The sequence below is a fragment of the Balaenoptera musculus genome, chromosome 4 (genome assembly GCF_009873245.2).
Source record: "Balaenoptera musculus isolate JJ_BM4_2016_0621 chromosome 4, mBalMus1.pri.v3, whole genome shotgun sequence".
NCBI lineage: Eukaryota > Metazoa > Chordata > Mammalia > Artiodactyla > Balaenopteridae > Balaenoptera > Balaenoptera musculus.
In genome coordinates, this window is record NC_045788.1 from 75,719,507 (window position 1) to 75,741,155 (window position 21,649).

At 50.0% G+C, this 21,649-nt stretch overlaps 1 protein-coding gene across 4 annotated transcripts in view; it reads left to right on the plus strand.

Annotated features, from left to right (window-relative positions):
- Window positions 1–21,649, plus strand: part of MYLK (myosin light chain kinase) — a 219,531-nt gene that overhangs the window by 116,684 nt on the left and 81,198 nt on the right. For all 4 annotated transcript variants that reach the window (XM_036851338.1, XM_036851336.1, XM_036851337.1 and 1 more), the window contains 5 exons: window positions 10,312–10,449; window positions 12,043–12,240; window positions 12,943–13,192; window positions 19,475–19,546; window positions 19,981–21,254. In XM_036851338.1, coding sequence (XP_036707233.1) covers window positions 10,312–10,449; window positions 12,043–12,240; window positions 12,943–13,192; window positions 19,475–19,546; window positions 19,981–21,254 — 1,932 coding nt within the window. The remainder of the gene's footprint in view (window positions 1–10,311; window positions 10,450–12,042; window positions 12,241–12,942; window positions 13,193–19,474; window positions 19,547–19,980; window positions 21,255–21,649) is intronic.

Sequence of the window (21,649 nt, forward strand, 5' to 3'; positions counted from 1 at the left end):
AACAGAACTGGTGTGGTGCGCCATGTGGGCCCTTCTTGTCAGAGAAGGACTTCCAAGTATTTGTTTGTTTCCATGTCATGGAGCTGGAGCCTTATTTTACTAATTGGACAATTAGAGCTGCATCGTGGTCTACTTCTACAGCCATTGCAGGTCATCTCTAGCATTTATTTGCCCAGAGTCCTTGGTCAGGAATGCCATCCAGAATTACAGCTTTGTGTTCTAATGGCAAAGTGTGATGCGTGCTTTGACAGTGTGGTGGAGAGTGTGGTTCCCAGACATGCCTCGGGAGGGAACATCAGCTGGCTTGGATGGTTTACCTTTACATTTAGAGTTTGATTATAACTTCTAAGGCAGTAAGAAGGCTATGGTTGCAATGATTCCTGCCTCCCATCTGGCAACCCTATCATTACTGGTCAGAGATCCTTTTGGGGATGTCACACGTCATTGTTTCCTTTCATTCTTTTCCTTGCTGCTTCTTCCCATCTGCTTCTTAGGTTCTGGAGAAATCAGTGGGGAGAAGAAAAGCCAAAAGAGAGAGCAAGGCTATGGGGGGAAGGATCTCTTTTTATGCCCATCGAAGTAGACCTTTTGCTGATGCTCCAAGTAGGTTTATTTGGTTAAGAGACAGACTTTTGTTGGAAGAGAGTTCGCATCCGTCCCTGGGGAGGGATTTGCACCCTGCATAAATGCTCTGCAGATGGGGAATGGCTGGGTGAAGGTAAGCTTCCTTGATGAGCCCCCTAGAGTCATTAGTCCTGGAACTTAGGGAAAGGAAGAAGCTAGACCATGATCCCTGGACCTTGCCGGATTTTGAGCACCAAATAAAGGAAGAAGGGAGGATTGTGCTTCCAGAACTGCCTTTTGTTGGTGATTTACTGAATTTCCACAGTATAACAGGGTTTGGAGTGAATCGGATTTGCTGTTGGAATGGTATTTTGCATTTTTATGACTAAGCAAAATAGCTCAGGTTCAAAGCTTAAGGAAAATCTTCAGCAGATCGGAGACAAACGCAATCATTTTCCCTCCCCCTAACTATGCATCTTCAAAAGGTCCACGTGTCTGCACACCTGAGAGGAGTGGGGGATGCTAGGAAGTAGGGGAGGGCCCCTCCATGTCCACTTTTATTTGGTGACAACCTGTGGGTCCAGGGACGCTGGTGTCAGAGCAGGGAAGATGCTGAGAGACCGGGCCTGAGGCTCTGACAGCAGGACTTAGTAAAAGCTGTGACAGGCAGTGGTCCCTCCCCAGGTGGGAAGCCCTGGGGAGTGATGCCAGAAATCTTGGCTCTCTGTGCATCTATGCCAAGCGGAAATATGGAGACAGAGTTTTCGGAGGAAAAGAAATAGAGAAGCTTTATTCTTTGCCAGGCAAAGAGTAGGCTAGCACCTCAAGAACTGTGCCCCCCCCACCCCCTCCCTGAGGAATCAGAAGAGGTCTTATAGGTGGAGCTCGAAGTCTGGGGTAGGTGATAAGGATCAAAGTAGTGAAGGTCTTGCATTTTTCTTCTTCTTGCATTATTTCAAAACAGTCACAGCTGGTGTCAGGCAGCCTGGTAATTGGGTGCGGCAGCTCAGTCTGTTGTCTCTGGGTTATTGGCCCATGACCTTTCTGAAATGCAGAATGCTACAAAGGGTGATTTGCTACAAGAGAGTTCAGGGAGTGTAAACACGGGGTGCAGGATGTAATTCACACAGGATCAGAAAATGTTAGGGGCAGGATGTAATTCACAGGGAGTTTGGGCGGTGATAGGTGCAGGATGTAATTCACATAGTGTCAGAGAGCCTTAGAGGTTAGCTTTGTGAGGGACAAATCTAGTTACAGACACTACATATTAGTAACAGTTAAAGTAAAACTAGGACCGATTAATTCTTTCAGGTCAGTTTATGTTTCTTCTCTCACCTGTTCACTGTTCCCTTTATTTTCCTTGTTATCAAGAGAGGAAAAACCTCATTTCTATTTTTGTTACAACATGACAAGGACACAGGGACTTGTATACGGTTTCAGGAGCTCTTTAGATGGTAGGGTATTCTGTCTCTGTTTCATATTTGTGTCATCTGTTTAAACACTTGAAAGGTAACATTCTGTAATTTTTTGTTTTAATCTGACACAAGTTTTGAATGAGCTGGGAGCCTGCTAAGGGCCATTTTCAAGGCAAACTACTCAATGTGTATGCAAATTCAGATCGATAACCATGGGGGCGCTTTAGAGAGCAGCGTGTTGGCTAGTAAAAGTTGACAGGTGGAGAAAACTACCAAGAGAAAATTTCTAAGGAGAAATTCAGAATTGTTTTTCTTGCTAAACCCATAGAAAGAGAGGAAGGACTCAGAAGGGGAGAACAGGAGAATGACTGCAGTATAGAGGGAGACATTGCCATCACACCAGCACTGGGACAAAGGCTGTAGGGGCTTCTTAATTTCAAGCCCAAGAGAAGCCAAAGCCCTCACTCGTATCTCCAGGTTTGAGGAGCAGGGTCATACCAGTTATTGTATGCGAATTCATGAGAAAGGTAACAAATAGCACCTGTTGTGTGGATACTTAACTTCCTCTAGATAAGAGCTTTTCAAAATCTAGTATTGGGTTAATACCAGTTCCTATAAGTGTTGAAACAAGACCACTATTAATTAGCTTTTCTAATGAGGAACATTGTTTTGATAGACAAAATCTAATCAGTTAGAAAAGCTGGTTTGTTTTATTTAATTCCCATAACAACTCCACTTTCCACTTTTGAATTAACTCTGCTTTACAGATGAAGAAAACTGATGCTCAGAGGTCAAGTCACAATAACCCAGCTAATAGGCAGCAGCTCTAGGCCTCCAGCTGCCTCAGCCCATCTACTTTCTACTTTGCTGCTCTGGGACCCTGAGAAATCATTTGTTTGATACTTTTGCTTCCCCAGAGCAAGAATTTTATGTTTAAGTTCATGAATAGGAGCTGTCTTCAAAAACAGTTTCTAATGGGTCAAAACAGAGCAAAAATGGCCAAGGAGGGAAAATTCGGAGGGTATGTAGGGTCAGAAAGCAGTGCTCTCCCCATCTCTCTCTCTCCTTCCTTTTCCCTCAGTCCCTCTTCCACGTCCCTTCTTTCTCCTGCCCTCTCTCTTCTCTCCTCTCACTCCTCTTTCCCTTTCTTAAGTCTTGCTACAGCTTAGTCTATGTGGCATCATTTTTACTTGTCAATAAACTGCTTATAAGCATTCTTTTTTTTTTTAGTTTATCTATTTATTTATTTTTGGCTACGTTGGGTCTTCATTGCTGTGCACGGGCTTTCTCTAGTTGCGGCGAGCAGGGGCTACTCTTCGTTGCAGTGCGCGGGCTTCTCCTTGCGGTGGCTTCTCTTGTTGCGGAGCACAGGCTCTAGGTGCACAGGCTTCAGTAGTTGTGGCATGTGGGCTCTAGAGCGCAGGCTCAGTAGTTGTGGCGCATGGGCTTAGTTGCTCCGCGGCATGTGGGATCTTCCCAGACCAGGCCTCGAACCCGTGTCCCCTGCATTGGCAGGCGGATTCTTAACCACTGCGCCACCAGGGAAGTCCCAGCATCCTTAGTCTTAGTTCTTGTCTTTCCCACTGGAGGACAGGCCGGGTCCTTTTCCTTTCTCTCAAAATGGAACAGAGTCCCCAGTACCTGGCTGCTCAGTTTAACAGCGGAGTAAGTCAGTGAGTGAGTGGAGAGCCACTGGCCAATTGACCAAGTACCAGAGCAACAGGTAAGTCCACTTCAGATCTTTAGTCCTAGGCTAGTAAATCGAGGAGGCTTGGCCCATCCTGGATTCCAGAGAGAAGGGCCCCTCTGGGCTTGGTCTCAGCAAAGCAGAGGAAGCACAGGTGTGGGGAAGCCCTGGGGTCTATCTAGTCTGCCCCCATTTGAGCTGGGAAGCAAGTCTGTCATAGGGTCCCAGGGACCGCTCCCTTGCTATTGGTGTGCCACGGCCAGTGCCTGCCTTCCCCAAATGAAGAAGGCTCAGGTTCCCTGAGGCTCCATGGCCACTGGGGGCCTCTCACCTCAGACCCTGGCCCGCCTACCCTGCCTCAAACCAGGACTGTGCCAGGTGACAGCTAAAGCACAACCCTAGAAGAGACATCTCCAGGAGAACGGGCGACTCTGGGCGTGAGCACAGTGACAGAAAGCTCCCAGTGGAATCTAGGCAACTGGCCTTTGTTCTCAGGACAGGAAGGGATGCATCCAGACCAGGACTGCGTTGGCCATGTCAGCTCTTAGGACAGGCCAGCTTCCTTCTCTGAAGGAAGTATATAAAATCAGGGCATGAACATGACTTGATAAATTAAGTAGACTTAGTTTCAATACTATAATAAGAGGGACCAATTCAAATTCTCACCATTTGTTTCATACCCACAAAGACCACTTCAAGGGCATTTATGATCTCCCAAAACTGATCAGTTTTGTGCAAGTAAACCATGTTTCTTTTAAAAAGACTCGTGCACTTGCCCAGGCTCAAGGATATTAAAATCTAGCACATAAAGCCCATTACTAGAGGTAGAAATACAGGTAATATACTATTACGGCAGCAACCATCAATTACAGTTAAGAATTTTTCTGTAACAACCAAATGGATAATCAAATATTGCAACAACTCAAGTATTACTGAGCAGAGTGCATTTCTACAGTATTCAGTGTTGCTATTCAGTTTTCTAACTTAAAACAGCCTATGATACCTGGCAGCAAAGATGGTCCTTGCAATAGACTGCCTCTGCTTGAGAACTTATGATGTAATATTGCATGCTGCTAATATACTATCTAAACATTCAAGATACTCCTAAAATATTTGATGGTAGACTATGATTAAGACATTACACTACAAAAAAAAACCTTATGCAGAAGGAAATCCTAACTGACATGCTTCTGCTTTGAATATTGTGAAAACTTTACAGCAGAATGAATTTTCACAGTGGTTAGGTCAAATGCAGTTACATCATAGCAACAGTATGTTTTCCACAATTTAAGGCTTTGGCTGGTTCTTTTAGTCAGCTTCTTCCTCTGATTCTTCTTCTTCAGCAGTTTCTAGCCAGGTTAGCCACTGATTCACCTGGAACAAAGCCTTGCGTTTCCCTGGAAACTCTTGGGTTATATCTTCTTTCCAAGCCAAGAAAGCTTCTTCTTCAATAATCTCCATGTCATAGAAGTGAACAAAAAAGAGGAGTAACATGCCTTTCGGGAAGTTGCTATTGTAGCAGTGCACCTGAAGAGCATAGAGGGCACTGACTTGTAGATCAATGTGATCATGAAGGAATTTCTGCATTACTGGCTTGAAGGAAAGAAGCAGTTGTTTTTCGGAAGGAGCAGAGCAAGAATCTGTTTCATCACTGGGTGGGTTTACTTCACTAGAAATATAAGAAGCTAGTCATTAAGATGTTCACAAATCCTTTCTCTACATGAAGTTTGGGAGAGATGTTATCTTTAATCCACTTATATATGGTTTGACGGGATGGATCCAACTTTATTTGCTTTAACAGTTCCGTCTCCAATTTGAGCCTCAGCTCTTTCCGCTGTAAAATGAGGGCACAATCTTCCCTAGTTCAGGGGGTGTTGAGGATGAACTGAGAGCTGCAGACATCCTTTAGAATTCTTTAGAATGGTGAGGTGCTGAACTTTGTAAGGAATTATTATAATGTTATGTCAGGGGAAGCTGAGACCTTTCAGATCTCTGCCTGATTAAATGTGAATGTCCAGATTTGGGAGACTTTTCTCATTGCAGTTATTGTCAGGTTGAGTTTGCCCAACCAAAAAACAGTCAGTTGGGTTAGGAAAGGCACAAAACATTTATTCCTGTACTTATTATGTGCCAGATATTCTTGTAGCTGTTTTATGGGTGTTATTTCTTTGAATCATCTGAAAACCCTACAGTATTTGGCATGCATTATACTGATGATGTGTGCATTACCCTTATCACTTTTGCATGATTGTCAGTAACTGCTGATAACGGTAATATTCTTATCAGTTTAGAGGAGAGAACACCGAGGCTTAGGATGGGGAACTTGCTTCAGATCACGCAGCTCAGGCTGTGAGTTCACAGCACCTGTTTCCATCTGTCTCTTCTTATTTTATCTAAGTCCACACAAGAGTGAGCATAAACTGATACGTGGTCAGTCGGCCACAGATGAGCCAGAAGAAGTTGTGTGTGGCTTTGGGATTAAATGACATACACACACCTTTCCCTTTTCCCCTGGCTTTCCCTGCTCTGCGTTAGCTTTCTCCCTTGTCAAGGGTCAAGAATGGGGGTCAGCACAGGACATTTGTCCTCATGGGGAGTTCAGCATGGCATCACAGGAGGTGGCTAGCTCCCTTGGAAGAGACGACCTCCAGAACACTTTGGCCTCGCAGTCAGGAGACCTGGGGTGAGCTCTAGGTCTGCCTGTCACTGGCTCTGGGACCTCCAGCAACTCACTTCGCCTGAGCACATCCTGGCCTCACTACCAGTAAAGTGGGGCAGTGAGGTTGGGACTGGGGTTTCAGGATTCAAGTTAGGGCTGCTTCTCTCAGGTCACCTAGAGGAAGCTGCTTGTCTCAAAACTGACATCCTTGTTGGCTCCTGAACCCCAGCACAGAGTGTAATTGTAGGGGGTTGGTTTTCTCACCCTGTGAAGACTCTGGGCAGGTTGAATGCTGGGGATGACTGAGCCACCCACTAGCCCGATTCACCGTAGCTCTAGTCCCATGTGACCCTGAACGGCAGGTCCGAGAACAGGTTCATTCTGCACGTTTACTCTCAGTCACTTCCCTCTTCTCTCCGTTCTTACAGTGGGGCTTTGGGGAGGCAAGAACAGGGTCACAGGCGATGGGTGACATTGGAACTAAATACCTGCCGGGGCAGTTCCCACAAATTCAGGCACTCTCACTCATCTCTCTCTGAGGGAGTGCAGTGAAATTTTGTTCTCAAATTGCTTTAGATTTACTTTAGATATATCCCTGATGTTTTTAAGCAACACATTTGTATTCCTAACAGTATTTCCCTTAGGTTACATAAAAATGAGTTTGTAATCCTGGGGTGAAGGTCCAGGCTCTGTTTGTTCTTCTGTTGCTGATAAACCCACCAGCTAGTTGAGCCCAAGCGTGTAGGTGTGAGTCAGCTCTCGTGCCAGGCTTACACACCTGTGACTATTGATGATGGATGGTCGGACAAAGTATTTTCACAGATTATCTCTTTCAAACCCCCAGGTCCTGTGATTATACTATTATTACCCTAAATACAGATGAAGAAGTCGAGCTTCAGAGAGAGGCAGTGACTTGCCCAAGACCAGGACCCGGCTTCAGATCCTACATTTCAGTGGCTTTCAGAGAACCAGTGAGCTGCCACCTGGGAGTCAGTGCCCAGGCCACCCTCTCAGGACAGGGAGCTATAGATAGGCATTTAGTCCCCACTGGCCGAGACCCGTAAAACCCCAGGCCAGAAAACTGGGCAGTAGGAAGACCCAGGAGACGGTGGGGGTCAAAGAGGAGCTGCACTGGCTTGAAGGAAAGGGAGCTGGAGTTTTTGATATTTCCACAGCACCTAGGAATAAGAGCCCGTCTGCAGGGAGCTCTGCGAAGCTGGGGACTCTGGCTGAGACAGCAGAGAGGCGGGAACAGGGAGGGCCCTGGACAGGCAAAAACATTTTGTCCTCGAGCCTTCTCAGTCTGTGCAAGGCAGGAAATTCCTCAACTCTCCTGAGGCAGCCTGCTTCCCTGCCTACTGCCACTCAGTCAGAGAAAGGAGATCTCTGCATTTCCAATATGGGCCCCCGGAGCCCACTCCCGGGGCCTTCTGCCAAGGCCAAGGCTGCCTGGCTGCCCGCTGTCAAAGGCAGTGACGCCAGGGGCTGGGGCAGGATGGCTCTGAGAGCCCATCCTCTGGTCATGGGCCCTGTCTTCCCTTGCACTCTGGCTCCACGCCCTTCACACGGCACCTGCCTTGGGGGAAATTGTCCTCCTACCTACCTGGTCTTCCCAGCCTCTCTCACCCTCATTCCCAGAGGCCGTGCTGGGTGTGCTCTGCAGTGCACCATATTTTGTTTTCAGTGCCAGCAGATAAAAATCTAGTGGCCAGTTTGGAGTTAGGCCTTTCCCAGGTATGTAAAGCACCCTGGAAATGTGTCCTCATGGCTGCAGGCTTCCAGGAGAAGGTCTGGTATGTGTGGCCCTGTGCTAAGAAGAACTCAAAATACCACAGTCCCTCTTCCCCCAAACTTAGAGTTTAACTTAGAGATACCATAGCCTTCTTTGTCCCTACCCCTGCCCCCCCCAGCCCCCAAAGACAAAAATAAGAAGGCTAACAAAGAATTATTGAAGGTCAAAGCCACCTGGCTCACAGGACGAAGGGCAGGACCAGAGACCGGGCAGCTGGGAGCTCGTCCTGCACGAGGGCCATCCTGTGTGGGAAATAGACACCAGCTCAACCTAACCTTACTGCTCCTTCCCCTGCGGCTCACACGAGGCAGGTCAGAGCCCGATGTAGGGAGAATTCCAAGAATAATGGAAAACCTATTTGTTAACCCATCTCCCCAGCGAACGGAGTGGGAGTGAGTAGGCCAGCCCTGAACCCAGAGAGCTGTTCTATTTTTTGTCTTTGTCTAGCCGGGGCACTCCTTTCCCCTCCCAGGGAGAGATTCCACCACCGCTCCCACTCCCCGTTTTGGTTGTACAACAAACTGCATATATTTATGGTGTTTAATTTGAAGGCTTCACCCATGAAAGCTTCACCACAATTTAAAAAAATGAACATCTCCATCACCCCCAAATGCTTCCTTGTTTCCCTTTACAATCCCTCCCCACAACGCCTGCCCCAAGCAACCTTTCTGTCACTATATTTTGCATTTTCTAGAATTTTATGTAAATGGAATCATCCATTAGGTACTCTTTCTTCGCCTGGCTTCTTTCATGCAGTGTAATTTTTGTGAGATTTGTTCCTGTTGTAGTGTCTCTCATTAGTGCTGAGTAGTATTCCATTGTACGGATACATCATAATTTGTTTATTCATTCACCTGTGGATGGAATATTTGGGTTGTTTCCAGTTTGGGGCCGTTAGGAATAAAACCGCTATGAATGCTTGTGTGCAACTCTTTGTACGGTTATGTGCTTTTAGAATGAATGGCTCATATGCTACATGTATGTTTAACTTTTTAAGAAACTGCCATACTGTTTTTAAAAGGGTCTGTACTATTTTACACTCGCACCAGTGGCGTAGGAGAGTTCTAGTTGCTCCACATCCTTGCCAGACCCAGTACTTAGGTTGATCAGTCTTTAATTTTAGTCATTCTAATTATGTAGCGTCTTTGACTTTCTTGAGGTGCTTAAAATCTCAGGAGATGGTAAAGGAGCATCATGCAGTCATAGAAAACAATGAGGAAGCTCTCCAGTTCTGTTCTATGAGAAACATCAAGATATACAGTCAGCCCTCGGTATCCATGGGCTCTGCATCTGCGGATTCAACCAACCGCATATCAAAAATATTTGAGAAAAAAAATTCCAGAAAGTTTCAAAAAGCGAAACTTGAATTTGCCGCACTGGCAACTATTTACATATCATTTACATTGTATTAGGTATTATAAGTAATCTAGAGATGATTTAAAGTATACAGGAGGATTTTAGGTTATATGAAAATACTAGGCCATTTTATGTAAGGGACTGGAGCATCTGCAGATTTTGGTGTCTGCAAGGGGTCCTGGTACCAGTACCCTGCAGATACTGAAGGATAACTCTATTGTTAGATGAAAAAGCAAGATGCCAATCATTGTGTATAGTGTGCTATCATTTTTTTTTTTAAGAGAAGAAAAATTAAAGAGTATACCTATATGCTATTGTGTGTTATACACATGGACCATCTTTGGCAAGGTGAACAAGGAACTGAAAATCGGTTGTCTCTGGGGAGAGACATTTGGCCAGAGGACAGGGGTAGAAAGGAGACTGTACACATACTCTTTGTACCTTTTGAATTTTATGCTATATGAAGGTATCACTTATTCAAAAGAGTAAATACAATTTAAGGGGAAAAAAAGTCTCTTAAGATGCCAAGTATTGGCTCCCCCACTCCCAGCCTCCATCCCCTGGAAGTGCTCCTGGGGAGCCAGAGCCTAGGTTGGACATGGCCCTGCAGAGGCCTCATCCTTTCCTGCTCTGAGGCAAGAGCACTGTCGTACCACACAGGGAAATGGGCACGCCTTGTTCCTAGGGATCTCCAGGGCCTCCCGAGCTCCTTATCTGGCAGCGGTCAGTTTCTGGTGGGAACCTGAGCCCCAACACATTCATGTGCTGAGTGCTCATTTCGTCTGTGTCTGCGGAATGAACGAGTGAATGTTCATCCCACATTCTGTTTGCCACGCAGAAAAGAAGAGTGACGAGAAGACTGAGTACCTCCTTCCCACGGCCTCCAGCCAGCCCGTCGCGCCCCTCTTCCTGCAGGGCCTCTCTGATCTCAGAGTCATGGACGGGAGCCAGGTCACCATGACAGTCCAGGTGTCAGGTCTGTCCCCGCATCTCTGTCCCTGGGGTATACGTGACAACGGGCACGGTTGCAACATGGGCTTCGCTTCCTGACATCCTGCTCAGACCACTGTCCGCCAGAAAGGCAGCCTGGGCCTGTCAGTCAGTGGACCCAAAGGAGTGGAGCCTCTTGGTCCCTCTCTTCTGCTTTCTCTGGGCTGCATTTTCTGGATTCAAGGTTAAGTGGTCCAGGGAAGAAGATGGCCATGCTAGAGAGGTGAGGGATTAACTGAGAACATAGTATGGCCAATGTAGCTGGAAGATTGTGAACACATGTCCAAAACCAGATGATGTGAGAACTTTCTAACCGTTGGAAGATAAGTCTCAGTTGCTCTATTCAAATGTTAAGGTGAGAAGATAGAACAGGGGTCCTTCTCAAATGGGTGGGGTGACAAGAGTGTGGGATGAACAGCCCAGTGAGAGATTTTACTGTTTTTGCTAGAAGCCAGCAAGCGAAGCCTGGGGAATATCCTGGCACAGACTTACTGACGCAGGCTCATGCTGGCCTCTGATCAGTCCCGCTGACAGTCTGGAGGTCCTGTCTGGTTTTTCAGTTCCTTTTGAGTTGCAGAAGCGCTAAAGAGGAGTTGGGAGAGAACCCATGGGCTCACCCTTTTAGGGATCCTAGGATGAACTCCCCGCTCCCGAAGGCTGAAGGCAGTCCCGGGACAATGCAGGCAGAGGCTGGGTCCCCTCCCCTGCACATACTCCTCCAGTTGATAGAAATCAGAGGCACCCTGCCCCTGGCCTCCAGATACATGCTGGCTACCCCGTTAGAGACAGATGGTGGTCTCCTCTGTCCTCGAAAGAGCTTGATACCACGCAGCCTCCCTCAGCAGCCGTTCCCGGGGACTTGCTCCCCTGGAAGCAGAGTGCAGTGGCTCAGCTCTTTCCGCAGAGGAAACCCTCACAGGTGGCCATTGTTTTATGCCCCAGCAAATGGCTAGAAGCTACCCAGGGAAGTAGACTAGTAGAAGTGGAAATGCTATCCACCATGAGCTGGGTTTGGAAAGCCTGGTACCCATCTTCACCCTTGGACAACATTTGTATGGTAGCAAAATGAAGCGCTAAGGGAGCTTTCCCTTGGTGAAAACTGACAAGGGAGTTTCTGTGAAGTCCCCATGGCGTTGCCTGGGTGTGCACGCAAGGTGTGAGGTGTGCACAGCAGGAAACAGTGCTGGAACCCACTGATCGAGCTACCACTCAGCACTATCAAGCAGTTTGAATTCCAATTTTAAAAACCATTCTTCTAGGTTTCCTCTTTTATCTCTGAAGTAATATTTTTCACTTCTGGGTTCTTTCTGGTTTCCCCAAATCTGTTGTTAAGTAACTACAATGAACATGCATTGAGTACTTTCTTTGTGCCAGATGCTATTCTAGTCTGCGTTTCTAGTGGGCTGCTCAGGTACTAATTTATTTAATCCTCCCAGTAAACCTTTGAGATAGATAGGGTTAGAATATGTTATGGATGGGAAAACTTATGCAATACAATGTCGTAGTATTAAGCAGAGTTGCTGCACGGCCCAGGGAAGCACCTCCCTGACCAGCTTCCCTGCCTCTCCTCCCCGTTCAGGGAACCCACCCCCTGAGGTCATCTGGCTTCACAACGGGAATGAGATCCAGGAGTCAGAGGACTTCCACTTTGAACAGAGAGGCACTCAGCACAGCCTTTGTATCCAGGAAGTGTTCCCGGAGGACACGGGCACTTACACCTGTGAAGCCTGGAACAGCGCAGGAGAGGTCCGCACCCAGGCCATGCTCACAGTGCAAGGTGAGGCTGACCCGCTGACCAGTGGCGGCAGGGGCAGGGGCAGGGAGGCTTTGCTGCCATGGTCTCTCCAAAGGTGATTTGGAGGCGAGGAAACCATGTGAGCCTACTTTGTCCGCACCACGGACCCCACACTCCCTTGGTCCCATCCCAGCCCCAGTGGCCAGCTCCCCATCCTACATCTGAGGCTCTGGCTGAGTGGGGCCACCCTTCCCTACCTTCTGAAGCTCCTGCCCTCTCTGGGGTACTGGTGTCAAGCTGCGGAGAGTGCTGGGAGAGATATCTCCTAACACACTAACAGTTTGGCAGTGACAGATGAGTTACGGCCTATGATGGTCCTAGCCTTTAGAGAACCCATATTTAAGAGGAGAGACAAATTAAGCACACATGAAGCAAGTGACAACTCTTAATCATACACACGTCATGCAGATCATTGGTACCTATCCCAGTGCCCCTGTACCTTCTGGACAACCTCCCCATGCTTTGGATATACAAGTTCATGTTAATATTATCCTGTGAGAAGTAACCAAGACAGATTTGCCATGAGAAGGATGTGCTCTACCTGTGTGTTCAATAAAAGTGATTTCTGGACAAGCTGTCCTTTGGGTAACACTCTGTCTTCCGACATTCACTGCCATGCGGAGTTGAGTGGATGCTCTCTGCTGAAAGGCCTCCCTCTCTAACTCAATCCTTTGCTAACTTCAGAGCCTCAGGATGGCACCCAGCCCTGGTTCATCAGCAAGCCCCGCTCAGTGACAGCCTGCCTGGGCCAGAGTGTCCTCATCTCCTGTGCCATAGCTGGGGACCCCTTCCCCACTGTGCACTGGCTCCGGGACGGCAAAGCCCTCTCCAAGGACACTGGCCACTTCGAGGTGCTACAGAATGAGGACGTGTTCACCCTGATTCTAAAGAACGTGCAGCCCTGGCATGCCGGCCAGTATGAGATCCTGCTCAAGTGAGTCTGCGTGACCTGCCAACCTCCTTTAACCCCTACCCCCCAAATTCCTACCTCCCAGCAAAGTCCCTACCTGGGACTGGGAAGCCAGAGGAATCACAAAGTAATGTGGGGTTGGGCTTCAAGGTAAAGAAAGTGCAGGCTTGGTGCTGCTGCTTTTGTTTCTTCCACTTCAGTACAACAGAGGTTCATTGAGAGCCTTCTCTTCTGAGCTCAGTTTCCCAGAGTCCTCTGTCTTATTACATCCTGGCTTTTGTTCCCCCATTATTTGGTGTATGAAGACTATGAAGGAGGGAAGGTGGATTAAAATTGGAAAAGCAACAAGATAGAGGGAATGTATTCATTATCTATTGCAGAGTAACAAATTACCCCCATACATAGCAGCTTCAGACAACAAACAGTTATATTCTCATGGTTTGTATGGGTCGGGAATTTGAAGCAGCTTAGCTAGATGAGTTTTGGCTCAGGGTTTTACGTGAGGTTTCAGTGAAGATGTCAGCAGGGGCTGCTGTCTCTGAAGGCTCGACTGAGGCTGCAGGGTCCACATCTATGATGGCTCACTCACAGGGCTGTTGGCAGGAGGCCTCAGCTCCTGGCTGTGTGGACCTCTCCCTAGTGCTGCTTGAGTGTCTTCATGACATGGCAGCTGGCTTCCCCAGAGTTGGTGGTCCAAGAGAGAGAACTAGTTGGAACCTGCAATGTCTCGTATGACCTATCCTTGGAAGTAATGGAAGCACCATTACTTCTGCTACACTCTCTTTGCAAGAAGTGAGTCACTAAGTACAACCCATACTCCAGCGGAGGGCAATTAAGTTCCACCTCTTGGAGAAAGGAGTATCAAAGAATTTGTAGACATTTAAAACCACTACAGGGACGTTAACTATCCCCATTCCTTCTTCCTCCCTTTCAAGGTCTTTCTAGGGAACATGAGAAGGTAAGCTCCATGAAGGCACACTGCCGTGTTCCCGGTGCCTAGAACAGTATCTGCCCGTAGTCAGCATTTGGTAACTATTTGTTATATGAATGTGATCCAGAAATGCTCTTCTACCTTTAAAATGTTCTAACTCTTAAAATTCCATGCCAACCCTGGGTTGGCAGAGACAGAATGCCAGCCCCTAGGGTTGGTATTAGCATTGAAGAAGAGCACTTGTCTGTACCTGGACTCTGTAAACAGGTTGTGCCACATCCTGAAGATGGCTGGACTGCTCTGGCTCAGGTGCCTGGCCACCTTGCAAGGGGCTTGCTCTCCTGGATCAATCATTTCCCTGTACTGAGCCCATCATGTTCAAGTCTCTGAGCTCTGTAGCAATATGCCAAAGCTACTGCCATGATGGAGCATTGTTCCTACAGTAATTGTTCCTACAAAACCCAGCATGTGCTCCATCTACTTGGGTCCTTTCTGGGCATGTGCTTTATATTTGCATCATTAGCTTTTGCTGCATAACAAATCATCCCAAGACTTAGTGACTTTTAAGAAAATACCCATTTATTATTCATTGGGCATCTTTGGATCTGCTAGGAAATTCTACTTAGCTGGGCAAGGCTCAGCAAACCTCAACTGAGCTAATAACATGTCTGTGGTCAGCTGATGAGATGTCCATGGGCTGACTGGTCATCCTACCACCATCAGCAGTATGCTCAGAACACATCAACGGCCTTTGCCTTGTGTCTGAACCATTTATTATCAAGAAGGCCAATCTGCCTCCAAAATAGAGAGAAGATAGTTTCTTCTTCCTCTAGGACAGTACAAATAGTGGAAACTGATTGTATGTTAGAATAGAGCTTGTCTGTATGAAAAGAGTGGTGCTTTGAGATAATACTCATGTAATCAAGCTAGACATCCTAGAAGAGATGAGCTTTTTGTGGGATTCTGAGGCAAATGAGTAAAGTCTCGTTGGATAGGCTGAGCACGAGAGGGTAGGAAAGGACAAAGCAAGGCTGTGGGAAGTCTGCCAGGCCGGAGTGGAGGGTTGCACTGGGAGGTCGGCAGGCAGACTGTCTGGGCCCAGCTGGGGACAGTCATAAAACTTAGCCTGTCCTAGCTGGAAGGGACTTCAGAAGTTATCTAGCCACCTCCTTGTTTAATAATGGGGGAAGCTGAGGCCTCAGGGTCACGGCCACCCAAAGGTGAGTAGCAGAGCCTAGACTGGAACACTAGCTCTGTCTTTAAATCAGATGCTCCTCCATTCTTTGTTTCAGTGCACTGGGAACTTGGGAAGCCTGGGACATCACACTAGGGTCCCCACACGTGCAGCCCTTGCCCCTTTTCCCTCCCCAGAGTCCAGCCTCTTCATTCCTTTGGGAGGCTGCTGCCCTGGCCTTGGCTTTGTCCCCAGTGAGAAGGAGCCAGTCCGTGGAAAGTTGCCCTGGGAAGTGTGTGCCAGGCCTGCCAGGAGGCCCACTGCCCTGTGGCTTTTCTCAGACCCAGACCTAGACCCAGGACAGAATGCCTTTCAAGGAGGGAGACTAGGAGGCTGGGAGGAAGCCAGGCTGAGAGTGGGGGTGGGACAGGTGGTCTCTGTCCTGCTGAAGTTGGGGGTACATACGGGTGGTTGGTTTCTACCTCCCCTCCCCTTCCCTAGCCCTTGTCTCCCTAACTAACATGGGAAATGTCAAAAAGTCAGCTCCAAATTCCAGCTGAAATATTTCAAAAATTGATACTTGCCAGGAAATTAGTTCTTTAAACTAATTTTGCATATAAAATCCATTCCAGGGGTGGGTGATTCAGAGTGGGACAGCGTCCAAGGCTTTGTAACCAAAGACTGGGGCTTCTTATTCAGGGTTTAGGAGGCAGGGAACACAAAGGATTCTGTTAGTTGTAAAAGGTACAGCCTATAGGGCGACAGCCGCATGTCCTCTGTGGCAGCACCTGGGCTGGGCATGGGCGTGGCGCCTCAGCCTCAGGCCTGACTTTGTAACTGAATACAGTATGTGCAGACACCAAAGAGGGCCGAAGGGACTTCCCTGGTGGTGCAGTGGTTAAGAGTCTGCCTGCTAACACAGGGGACACGGGTTCGAGCCCTGGTCCGGGAAGATCCCACATGCCACGGAGCAACTAGGCCCGTGCGCTACAACTGCTGGGCCTGCGCTCTAGAGCCCACGAGCCACAACTACTGAGCCCACGTGCTGCAACTACTGAGGCCTGTGTGCCTGGAGCCCGTGCTCCGCAACAAGAGAAGCCACCGCAATGAGAAGCCCGCGCACTGCAACAAGGGGTGGCCCCAGCTCACCACAACTAGAGAAAGACCGCACAACAATGAAGACCCAACACAGCCAAAAATAAACGAATAAATAAATTAAAAAAAAAAAAAAAAAGAGGGCCGAAGAGGCTGATCAGCTGGTTAGATTACCTGGGGTGTGGCTTCCAGGCAACAGGCCTCTCTGACCTTTGCAGGCTCCAAATGAACCCATGATTAGCCTTCAAAGTCTAGCAGAGACTTAAGTTTGTGGCTGCAGGCATAGTGAGCCCCATGCCAAGGAATGATATACTTAGTGGGCCAGCCATGGTATCCCAAGTTCTCTACCTCCCATCTGCCCCCTCAGACTGCCTGGGTACCTCAGGGTGAGGCCTGGGGAAGGCCACCTGTACCTGTCTCCTTCAAGGCAGGTAACAGAAAACAACAGAAGTGCTTACCTGCTTCCCCCATGGGGAGATAGAGCTTACTCCAGCTTGGGGGTCAGGGCACCCCACCATTTAGAGCCTCTGAGGGGCTTGGCTAGGGCAAAGCAGGGCCATCTGGTCAGTGTCTGCTCCTGATTTTTGCATCTGGGCTGTGTGCTGCTTGTGAGAGGAGGAAACTCAGCTGAGGAGATGTCGAAAAGGGCTCCCCGGAAAACGTGGCCCTTGGGCATCTCGTCCTCCTGCTCCACACCAACCCCAGGCCCCGCACCCTGTGCTTGAAAGAAAAGTGGGAACAGAGTGGGCTCTACTGGCCAGCAGCCTGGCAGAAGGGGGGTGCCAGGGGGCTGGGCCTCACCCCCAAGTGACCTCCCATGGTTGACCCAAGCCCTGTTAGCCTTCTGTGCTGAGTTCTCAGGATGCTCTGAGGGCCTCCCAGCCTTCCCAGGGCCTGGCACTGAGGAGGCACCTTACTGCTGTTTGTGGCGCACAGGAGCACCCTGGGCCCTCAAACTCCCCGAACCTTGAATCTGCACCCCCGAGAGCTTGAGCATTGAGGAAGGTGACCAGAAGGGGACCCCAGAAGATGAGAGGAGTGTTAGGGAGCACGAAAATCAACCTCTCCTTCTGTCATGTGGGTCCCAGTGTCCAGGAGTGAACAGTGACCCCCCCCCCGGGACCCTCAAGAATCATCTGCCACACAGTGGGCTGCCGGTGCCTGACCCGGAGCTGGTCCTCCATTGGGAGGGAGGCCAGGCAAAGCAAGGTAGATACCCACATGCATCAGCAGAGCTACGGGACACATGCTCAGCTCTCTGTCCACGTGGGGGTGACATACACACGTTCCCAAACATGGGCCTGCAGGCACAGGTGCCCATCAGGTGGAGCCCACACACCTGCAGTTGATACACACATACACACAGACACACACACAAACACACACATGTCCCAGAATAGATTTGTACTGGTCAGCAATCAGTGGGGTGGGATGGGAAAGTTACAGGTCTTGGATTCAAGTAGACCCAGGTCCCAACCCCTTCCCCTGCTAGCCAGCTCTGTGAGTTTAGGCAAAATTACTTAACCTTGATGAACTTCATTTTTCTTACCTATAAAAACAATGCTGGGCTTCCCTGGTGGCGCAGTGGTTAAGAATCCTCCTGCCAGTGCAGGGGACACGGGTTTGAGCCCCAGTCCGGGAAGATTCCACATGCCGCGGAGCAGCTAAGCCCGTGCGCCACGACTACTGAGCCTGCGCTCTAGAGCCCGCGAGCCACAACTCCTGAGCCCACGTGCCACAGCTACTGAAGTCCGAGCACCTAGAGCCCGTGCTCCACAACAAGAGAAGCACCGCAATGAGAAGCCTGCGCACCGCAACAAAGAGTAGCCCCTGTGCACTACAACTAGAGAAAGCCCATGCACAGCAATGAAGACCCAACACAGCAAAAAATAAATAAATAAAAACAAAACAAAAAACAATGCTGACCCCAACCTTTCAGAGCTGCCATGAGTAAGTGAGATGGATTGTGTCTACGGTAGGGTCTGGGGCATGTGTCAGCCCCTGAAGTGCAAGTAAGATGGCCAAGTGCAGGGAATAAGTGCGAGACCCCAAGAGCCCAACACTGCATCCCGGAAACTCCTGGGCCTCCCTTTCTTCCCTTTGCGTTGGGCACAGCAGTGCTCTGAACCCCACTGGGCTGTGTGGGGACAAGAAAGATAGTGGCTGCGAGTCATGAAGGCTGGAAGGTGCTGCATATGACGTGGTTATTATCAGGCAGAGTCACCTTTGGCTCTCAGATCTGCCCCTCCATTTCCCCTCGTCTGAGCAGAACCTTCTTGGCTAGTCAGAGCCCAGAAATGCCAGCAGGTGGCAGGCTTGTGGGGTCGGAGGGCTGATCTGCTGTAAGCCCAGCACAGCGAGCCTGGTTGCAGCCCCTTTCCTGAGCAGAGGGGCCTCAGCTGGTCATGAACAGCTTTAACAGTGGGCTGAAGAATCCGGGGCCCTCTCCACCCAACAGAAGAAGAAAATGGGTCACCCTTGTAGGGAGACAGCTGTTAGGCTTTTAATACAAAAAGTTCTGATCTGAGGGCATTCACTGGTGGGTAGGGATTGGAGGGTGCTTTCGTTTCATGAGCAGGTGAAGGGGACCTAGCAGGTAGGGGCACCTTGTGAGGAGAAGGAATAACCACCTCTGTATTAAGGGAGCATGGAGTCAGACTCAGGGTCACGGGGCAGGCTGACCGGGGCCACACAGTCTAGACCAAGGGGCTCCATCACAGCCCTTAGCAGTGTTAGTCTTCACTCTTCCTTGACCGAGTGATCGATTGATTGTATAATTTTTGTAATATACTTACAGAAAAGTAGTCCTACTTCTGGATGCCTACTGTAGCTATTGCCCAGAAGATTCTTTTTTTTTTTTTTTCCTTTTTAAACAAGAGCTGGAAAAATAAAGCGTGACCAAAGTGGGGGAGGGCCCTGCCCTAAATCTAGGTCTGGTGTGGGTGTGTTAGGGTCACAGCTTAGCCCAGGGTCCTGTCTTCCCTGAGGTCAGCCAGCCAGCCCATGGCCAAGTTCCCGCCTGCCCTGCCCTCCTCACAGCCCCAGGCTGGGCAGGCCCTTGGCCCAGAAAGCCTCTTGATCTGTATTGATCCCTTGAATTCTTCAGGAACCGGGTTGGTGAATGCAGTTGCCAGGTATCCCTGATGCTACAGAGCAGCCCTGCCAGAGCTGTCCCGCGGTGAGTACCACCCAGGGGCTGCCCAGCCAGGCCCCGTGCCACCACCCGCCCACCTTCCTCCTGCTCCCAGCAGGCCCAGCCCAGCAGGCCCAGATTGTTTGTATCCTCCAGTAGAGGCTGCCCGAGCCAAGAGGGAGAGATTGGAAGGGGAATGAGGGAGGGAGAGCAGGGGAGGAGAGGGGGGTGAAATTTTTTTTTTTTGGCATACACCCTTATAAGGCTACTGAAGTCATTACCGATGTAACAAACCAACTAAGCAAGCAAGCGCCTCTCACCAAAGTTCCCTTCTATAAACACGGCCTGGCCAGCCCCCCTCCCCTGCCCCTCCCCTCCACCCTCCCTCCCTCCCTGGGGATTTGCTCTCCCCTGACGTCTCTTTCTTACCCAGCCCCTTTTCCTCCTGCTACTTTCCTTTTTCCCTTCACTGGTCGCAGGGGGAGGGAGCCTGCCAGCGGTGAGGGCCTCTGCAGCCGGGGAGCTGGCGCTGATGGTGGTGGCGGTGGCGGCTACGGGAGCCTGAGGCCCGGCTGGCCAGCAGGAGGGCAGGGCGGGCCCGACGAGGGAGACGGCGAGGGCGTGCGCGGGGTGCTCACGAGGCGTGTGGAGACGCGGCAGCACACCGAGGAGGCCATCCGCCAGCAGGAGGTGGAGCAGCTGGACTTCCGCGACCTCCTGGGCAAGAAGGTGAGTACCAAGACCTTGTCTGAAGAGGACCTGAAGGAGATCCCAGCCGAGCAGATGGATTTCCGCGCCAACCTGCAGCGGCAGGTGAAGCCGAAGACTGTGTCGGAGGAAGAGAGGAAGGTGCATAGCCCCCAGCAGGTGGACTTCCGCTCTGTCCTGGCCAAGAAGGGGACTCCCAAGACCCCTGTGCCTGAGAAGGTGCCACCTCCAAAACCTGCCACCCCAGATTTTCGCTCGGTGTTGGGCAGTAAGAAAAAATTACCTGCAGAGAATGGCAGTAACAACTCTGAAGCCTTGAATGCCAAGGCAGCAGAAGGTCCCAAGCCTGTAGGCAATGCCCAGCCTTCAGGGTTTCTGAAAACCATGGGCAATGCCAAGCCGGCCGAGACCCCCAAACCCATGGGCAATACCAAGCCGGCCGAGACCCCCAAACCCTTGGGTAATGCCAAGCCGGCCGAGACCCCCAAACCCATGGGCAATGCCAAGCCGGCCGAGACCCCCAAACCCTTGGGTAATGCCAAGCCGGCCGAGACCCCCAAACCCGTGGGTAATGCCAGGCTGACTGAGACCCCCAAACCCGTGGGCAATGCCAAGCTGGCTGAGACCCCCAAACCCTTGGGTAATGCCAAGCCGGCCGAGACCCCCAAACCCTTGGGTAATGCCAAGCTGACTGAGACCCCCAAACCCTTGGGTAATGTCAAGTCAGCTGAGACCCCCAAACCCTTGGGCAATGCCAAGTTGTCCGAGGCCCTAAAACCAGCTGGGAACGAAGAACTTAAGAAGGAGGTTAAGAATGATGTGAACTGCAAGAGGGGCCATGCAGGGGCCACAGATAATGAAAAAAGACCCGAGAGCCAAGGGACAGCCCCAGCCTTCAAGGAGAAGCTACGAGATCTCCGTGTGGTGGAGGGTGCGAAACTGCTGCTCCAGTGCCAGGTGTCCTCTGACCCCCCGGCCACCATCACCTGGACACTGAATGGAAAGACGCTCAAGACTACCAAGTTCATTGTCCTCTCCCAAGAAGGTAACACGGTTGGGGCCGGGAGGAAGGGTAGCTCTGTCCCAGCCACCGTCAGCTCCTGGAGCCCTGGCTTGTTGATGGTGTTAGCAGCCCAGAGCCTGGGTGGGAAAGGCCACTCTCTGTGCCCCTCACTCACAGGATTGGTACCCGCCACACTCCATTGCTGGGGGACAGGGGTGGGTGCCTGGTCCCCCAGGCCCATTCCCAGATCTCGGCATCTGTCTGGCAGAGCCCCCTCATGGCACCCCTAGGCGTGGCTCCTCAGAGCAGGCCTGGGCTAATGCCCAGCTTTGGCCCAGAGAAGGCTCCGATCATAGGCTTGGAAATGGGGGGCACCAGGGGCTTGGGGCTGAGAACTGCCTTTGAAGCAGTATTTTAGGTTCAGGTCAGGGTGTGCA